Source organism: Cebus imitator, unplaced genomic scaffold (assembly GCF_001604975.1).
Source record: "Cebus imitator isolate Cc_AM_T3 unplaced genomic scaffold, Cebus_imitator-1.0 Scaffold417, whole genome shotgun sequence".
NCBI lineage: Eukaryota > Metazoa > Chordata > Mammalia > Primates > Cebidae > Cebus > Cebus imitator.
Window position 1 is genome coordinate 1,439,349 of NW_016107732.1, and position 7,956 is coordinate 1,447,304.

The 7,956-nt window shown below is 45.4% G+C and overlaps 1 protein-coding gene across 1 annotated transcript in view; it reads right to left on the reverse strand.

The window, feature by feature from the left end:
- Positions 1–3,025: 3,025 nt before the first annotated feature.
- ZNF329 (zinc finger protein 329) overlaps positions 3,026–7,956 on the reverse strand; it is a 24,809-nt gene continuing 19,878 nt past the window's right edge. The window contains exon 2 of the mRNA XM_017509606.2: positions 3,026–5,140. Coding sequence (XP_017365095.1) covers positions 3,507–5,132 — 1,626 coding nt within the window. The 5' untranslated portion in view covers positions 5,133–5,140 and the 3' untranslated portion in view covers positions 3,026–3,506. The remainder of the gene's footprint in view (positions 5,141–7,956) is intronic.

Genomic DNA, 7,956 nt, shown 5'->3' on the forward strand with positions numbered 1-7,956 from the left:
TTTTAGTAGAGACGGGGTTTCACCATGTTGACCAGGATGGTCTCGATCTCTTGACCTCGTGATCCACCCGCCTTGGCCTCCCACAGTGCTGGGATTACAGGCTTGAGCCACCGCGCCCAGCCTAGTGCTACACACTTTTAAACAAGCAGGTCTTTATGAGAACTAACTATCATGAGAACAGCAAGGAGGAAATCTGCCCCCATTGATCCATTTACCTCCCACCAGGTCCTTCTCCTAACATTGGGAATTGCAATTGCACGAGATTTGGGTGGAGACACAGAGCCAAACCATTATCAGATTCTTTTTTGAGACAGGGTCTTACTCCACTACCCAGCCTGCAGTGCAGTGGTGTGGTCACAGCTCACTGTAGTCTCAAACTCCCAGGCTTAAGAGATCCTTCTGCCTTATTCCTGACTCTCCCTCCTGAGAAGCTGGAACTAAAGGCCCGTGCCACCACACCTGGCTAATTTTTTCATTATTATTCGCAGACATGGGTTGCCCAGGCTGGTCTTGAACTCTTAGGCTCAAGCAATTCTCCTGCCTCAGCCTTCCAAAAGTGGTGAAATTACAGGTGTGAGCCACTTTGTCCATCCAAACATCTTGCTCAAACTGGATCCTACAATGACAGAGAAAAGCCCAAGGTCAGGGGCTCAAGAGATCATGATTTTCACTGTGTCAAGCAAAGTCTGTGGTGCACTTTTCTGTACTGGCTTGTACTCAAACACAACCCTCTGGAGAACACAAGTCAGCCTGGTCCCCTTTCGTCCATCACCTCACCCTGGGACACAGCACAACCCCATCCTGACTTCAGATGGTTCAGCAAGCATCCCTGCTTGTCCTCCATGCCCATGCACCTCTCACCATGAGATCATCATCTCCACATGGGTGTGTGTGGTGGGGGCTTTGTCTAAATGCTTTTTCAGGGCCACTCTTCCCTTCTCCCCTCCCTGCCTCCATTACCTACCTACTCATTCCTCTCTCAGGACTGGCTGCCCTGTGAGAGGCATCAGGGTGGGCCCTGTGACACAGCTAACAGAGGCCCACCCCGATTGGCTGCCTCATAGGAGACAGCAAGTGCCATGGAGGCCACAGCGGATGCCAGACACAAGAAAAGACACACATGGAAGGATGGCTGCCTGAAGCCCCTCACCAGCTGGGCTGAGAATCCAGACCTCAGAAAACCAGTACCATGGAGACACCAGGTCACACACTCATCAATCTTGATCCTGCCAATAAAATGGGCCTGGCTCACTCCAGTCCTGGACTGACTCATCACTAATCTTCACTATCGGGGCATTTGTCCGTACTCCCAGGAGAGGAATTTATCTAGAGGCAGAATCCCAAGGGGATCCACTCACACGGCTTTGAGGATGTGTCATCCACCTTGACTAGTTTTACTCGGCCAGTACTGGCAAGCCTCTGAAGGGCCACTCCAGTCATCCCAAATTTTTCCATGGCTTCCTGTTACCCATTCTCTGGGACCTACTCTGTCCTCCACACTGACACTCCCTTATAACCCAAGTCCCAGAAAAGGAAGTTATTCTCATGCCCTGGGCTTCGGGATGCTGATTCCAGAAAAGCCACTGCCCAATGCCCCTCCATCCACACTTACAGCTTCCCTGTTGCCTGATCCAGTCCCTAATACTACAGGAGGTCCAGAGAAACCCCATATTAACCTCTTTATGGCTCCACTTTTTATTACCAAATCATTATGCTAACAAGTATTTGTAACAGAGAAAAAATACCATACAAAACTCCAGTCCCCAAAGAAAACCACATTTTATTTCTCCGCCATCCCCTTTCAGTCTACATCCATATGTGCACATATCTTCTATATGGCTGTAATAATAGTAAATCTTCTATTTTATGCCTCTTTTGCCATATTATAAACATTTTCAACATGGCAATAAAACCTTTACAATGGTTCACAGTGGCTGAATTGGAAGCATCCTAAATGAACCACCATGGTGGTAGTGGTGGGGCGACAACATAAACATAACAACTCAGTATTTCTGTTTCAACAACTAAAGCAACAAACCACATCTCTTGGAAGCAGCCCTTTCCATCTTAGCACAAGCTTTTTCAGTCTTTTTTTTTTTTTCTTTTTTGATGGAGTTTCACTCTGTCACCCAGGCTGGAGTGCAGTGGCGGGATCTTGGCTCACTGTAACCTCCGCCTCCCAGGTTCAAGCAATTCTCCCGCTCAGCTTCCTGAGTAGCTGGGATTACAGGCACATGCCACCATGTCTGGCAAATTTTTGTATTTTTTTTGTAGAGATGGGGTTTCACCATGCTGGCAAGGCTGGTCTTGAACTCCTGACCTCATGATCCAGCTGCCTCAGCCTCCCAAAATGCTGGGATACAGTCATGAGCCATCGAACCCGGCCTGCTTGTTTCAGTCACAGGGGGAACGACTTCACTGTTCATTCACAGGTAATTTATTCATCTAGATGCCCTCCTGCAACAAGTCCTCAGCATTCTTGTAGAGTATAATGCAGAAATACATTGAAACAACAAAATTTCAAACATTCTGTGGTGGTGTGTAGTGCAGCACTGTGTGGACTCTAATTATACACCTTTGCTGATACAGAAAACACTGTAAGAGACACTGCCAAAAGCCTCTCTGCCTGATTACATTCAAAAAGCTTGACTCAGTTGCTTAAATCTGGGAGGTGGAGGTTGCAGTGAGCCAAGATCACACCACCGCACTGCACCCTGGCAACAGAGCAAGACTGCGTCTCAAAAAAACCAAAAACAAACAAACAAACAAACAGTTGAATCAGGCCAGGCGCGGTGGCTCACATCTGTAATCCCAGCACTTTGGGAGGCCAAGGCAGGCAGGTCATAAGGTCAGGAGTTCAAGACCAGCCTGGTCAACATAGTGAAACTCCATCTCTACTAAAAATACAAAAACTTAGCTGGGCGTGGTGGCACACACCTGTAATCTTAGCTACTCAGGAGGCGGAGGCAGGAGAACTGCTTGAACCCGGGAGGGGAGGTTGCAGTGAGTGGAGATTGCCCCACAACACTTCAGCCTGGGCACAGCTCAAGACTCCATCTCAAAAAAAAAAAAAGTTGATTCATTGAAAGTCTGCTTATGTACAATAAGGTGGAAACTCCCTACTACAGAGGTCCTCATATCAATCATATTCTGAATGCATTCACAGGCTCTCTCTAGCTAAGCATTCTGATGTGGAGGTGAGTGAATATCCTAAGTTAGTGTCACGTTCATGGTTTGCAGGTTTCATTCCAGTGTATGTATTGTCATCTCTGGTATAGGCTGAATTATCCCCAATAACTATTCTGCATTTACTATCATCCTAAGTTGCCTCCCAAGTTCTCCAATGAGCAGACTTAACACTGTGGTTCAGCAATGTCTCACATTCATCAATTCACTGAATAGCTTTAAGGATTCTTTTCTACTGACCAGAGAGGAGTCAGATCTAAGACACGCCTCCTAAACACAGGTGTGAAAACAAACTGGAAGAATCATGTGGCCCCCAATCATTATGTTTCCATGGGTTGCTCTCCCAGGTGTGCTCGTTGATGTCGGACAAGGGAGGAGCTCTTTTGGAACGTTTTTCCACACTGAGGACACTGGCTGGGACCTTCTCTGCTATGCAGTCTCTGATGTACTGCCAGGTGAGAGTTCTGCTTGAAGGACTTCCCACATTCTGGACACTGATATGGGGTCTCCTTAGTGTGAATTCTCTGGTGCTTGGTCAGACAGGAGCTGTCCCTGAAGGCTTTGCCACACTGATTACACTCATAAGGCTTCTCACCAGTATGAGTCCTCTGGTGCCTGATGAGGCCAGCAATGTTCCTGAAAAGTTTCTGACACTGGTTGCAGCCATAGGGCTTCTCGCCAGTATGAATCCTCTGGTGCCTGATCAGGTATGCACTCTCAATGAAAGTCTTCCCACATTCTTTACATTCATAGGGTTTCTCCCCAGAATGGATCTTTTGATGCACAATGAGATGAGAGTTTCTGTTGAAGGATTTCCCACACTCTGCACACTCAAAGGGCTTTTCTCCAGTATGAGTCCTTTCATGCTGGGTGAGGTACGAGCCGTCCCGGAAAGCCTTTCCACATTTGCTACACTCATAGGGCTTCTCACCGGTGTGGATTCGGAGATGCACTGTAAGGTGGGAGATGTCAGTGAAGGGTTTTCCACACTCGTTACATCTATACGGTTTTTCCCCTGTATGAGTTCTTTGGTGCAAAATTAGGGATGAATTTCGGTTGAAGGTTTTTCCACATTCTAGGCATTCATAAGGTTTCTCACCTGTGTGAATTCTCTGGTGCTGTGTCAGAGCTGACCCATCACTGAAAGCTTTCCCACATTTACTGCATTTATAGGGCTTTTCTCCTGTGTGGATCCTTTGATGTACAATCAGGTTGTAGTTCTTGGAGAACGACTTTCCACACTCATTACAAGTGTAAGGCTTCTCTCCAGTATGAGTTCGGTGATGCAAAACAAGAGAAGAGTTCCGTTTGAAGCATTTGCCACATTCAGTACATTTATATTGTTTCTCTCCTGGGAGACTCCTCTGGTTTTCATTACGTGATGAGCTCAGGGTAAAGATGTCCTCAAAATCCTTACCTTCATACAGTTTCTTGCCTCTTTTCATTATTTTCTGATGACTAAGAGCGGTAAAATGATTAAAAGACTTAACACTTTCAGGGTATTTGTAGGGTTTCTCTCTCATTGAATTTCTTCCATGAGTAAATTCCATGGAATGGTTGAAGGCTTTTCCACAGGCATCGCTGTCACTAGTTCTCTTAGCTGCATAACTTTTGGGACAGCTGTGTAAGGCGGAGTCACGATCCAGACCACTAACATTTGAGTCATGTGCATGGAAACCATTTGTTGCAAGAACTCTCTGAGATGGTGGAAGGTCTGAGCTTGCAAACAAATGCTCCCCAAAACTAGGATATTCACAAATTGCTTCCTGAGGCCCTGGTTTCTGCAGAGTTAAAGCTGATTGCCTCAAGTGTCCCTCCTGGTTCTCACAGTCCCAACCACCACCTAAAATGGACAAACAGGGAGCTTCCTTTGTGAATCCTTCCATTTCTATACCACAGGGTATTTCTCTTTCAGAAATATTCCGAGTTGTCATTTTCAATCTCATATCCCAAACTGCAAAGAGAGGAAAAATGCAGACTTAGGTATATGAAGCTATATGAATAAGAGAAACAGACAATGATGATGGGCTAGGTGTGAAGATGCGTATTTTTTTACTTGCTTTCTTTTTTAAATTCAAATTTATACAAGGAAGAGGAAAAACAACAGCCAAGGAATAGAACCAAAAACAGATTCAAAAAGACCCATGTAGCATCTTCATTTTCCTAGACAGCAGGCAAAAGGAATGGTCCTGGGGATAAATAATCACCAAAAGGATTAGTTTGAGATATGCAAGACCAGAGCCCAAGCATCCCTGCTCACCCTAGAATTCTGTCACAGACACTGCCTTGTTGTCCCCATCACGCACTGCCCATCAATACACATTTCCACAGCTTTGACTTCACAACGAGCAAATAACAGCACTGAAGGAGCAATTCTTACCCAGCTCTGTGGTCAAAGTTTTGCATTCATGGATAGGACAAAGCATAGGCCTGGTGACCTAAAAGTTCTAGATCCAAGTCTTAGAACAGTCAATAACCTGGCCGGGTGCAGTGGCTCATGCCTGTAATCCCAGCACTTTGGGAGGCTGAGGCAGGTGGATCATTTGAGGTCAGGAGTTTGAGACCAGCTTGACCAACACAGTGAAACCCCGTCTCTACTAAAAATACAAAAAAATTAGCTGGGCATAGCGGCACATGCTTGTAGTCCCAGATACTCGGGAGGCTAAGGCAGGAGAATCGCTTGTACCCAGTAAGTGGAGGTTGTGGTAAGCCAAGATCACACTACTGCACTCCACCCTGGGAGACAGAGTGACACTCCATCTCAAAAAAAACAAAACAAAACAAAACAAAAACTGTATGACTGCCCTGCAGGGTTTTTATGAAAACTGGATCATGTCTGAGGCAGTCTCCAAGGCTAGGGAATGAAGGGCACTTTATAAATGCTGAATGTGTCTTCGTCAATATCAATCTTCCCATCACCATCTTCGTCCACTCAGACTTCACAATATTAAGACAACTAGTTGTCCATTCATTTATTCTTCATTCCTTCAGTGAGATAGAATCTTGCTCTGTCATCCAGGCTAAAGTGCAGTGGTGTGATCTTGGCTCACTGAGGCCTGAACCTCACAAACTTAAGCCATTATCCCACCTCAGCCTCCCAAAATACTGCAAATACAGGCATGAGCCACTGTGCCGAGCCTTCTTTTTTTTTTTTGAGATGGAGTCTCGCACTGTAGCCCAGGCTGTAGTGTAGTGGTGTGATCTCAGCTCACTGCAATCTCCATTTCCTGGGTTCAAGCAATTCTCCTGCCTCAGCCTCCTGAGTAGCTGGGACTACAGGTATGCACCACCATGCCCGCTAATTTTTTTTTGTATTTTTAGAAGAGACGGGGTTTCATCATATTGACTAGGATGGTTCTGATCTTCTGACCTCGTGATCTGCCCCCCTCGGCCTCCCAAAGTGGTGAGATTACAGGCATGAGCCACTGTATGAGGCCTAATATTTTTAAAAGTAAAATGAAAATAGACCCTTGCCTCAGAATACATACATACGTATATGTGTATAGTCTAGGCAATTTAAATATATATCCATGTATGTATGTGTATTCAAATTTCAGATGGATACAGGCCACAACAAAAAGTCAAAGTTTAAACTATGCGGTATGCCTTCATGAGTGTGGCAGACTTTAATAAACAAAGCTTAACCAAAAAAAACCATATGGTCAAGCACTGGGAGGGGGTCACGCCTGCAATCCCAGCACTCTGGGAGACTGAGATTGCAGTAAGCTGTAATTGTGCCAAGGGGTGCATTCCAATTAGGCAAAAGAGACTATGTCTTCAAAACAAAAAATAAAAAACAGACAAGGATTAACAAGTCTGATATCAACATTCAAATTTTCTATCCAATAAAAGACACAATAAGAGACAAAAGCAAGTGGCAGATGGAGAGAAAATAAGACATAAAAGTGACAAAGGATTACTGCCCAAGAGCTATAGAGGATTCTTACAGAACAGCACAAAAAAGAATGAGCAAAGTAATCAAAGATGCATTTCATAAAGGGAAAATAGAAATGTCCTGAAAACATAAAGATTTTTCTCATTCTATCATTCAGGCAATTCCAACTGTGACTGTAAGAACACAAAACATGCACATTTCATATGAGTACAGATAAAATGAAGTACGATAATATAAAGCTTTGGGACGTCATGTGGTAAAAGGGCTTGTAAAGTGGTCTGTGTGCTTGGCAGGGTAACTTAGTGGCAGCCGTGAAAACATAAATTCAGGCTGGGCGCAGTGGCTGACACCTGTAATCCCAGCATTGTGGAAGGCTGAGGCAAATGGATCACCTGAGTTCACGGGTTTGAGACCAGCCTTGACAACATGATGAAGCCCCGTCTATACTAAAAATACAAAAATTAGCCAGGCATGGTGGTGTGCGCCTGTAATCCCAGCTACTTGGGAGGCTGAGGCAGGAGAATCACCTGAACCCAGAAGGTGGAGGGTGCAGTGAGCTGAGATTGTGCCACTGCACTCCAGCCTGGGCAACAGAGTGAGACTCCGTCTCAAAACAAAAACATATATTAGGTATATTCTACCACCAAGCAGTTCCACTGGTAGGTATATGAGATTCAGAAAGCTGGATAAATGAAAATCAATTCGTACCTACAGAGATGGTCTTAAAGGCCAGCAGGGATAAAACAAACCACTAGTGGGCCGGGCGCGGTGGCTCACGCCTGTAATCCCAGCACTTTGGGAGGCCGAGGCGGGTGGATCACAAGGTCAAGAGATCGAGACCATCCTGGTCAACATGGTGAAACCCCGTCTCTACT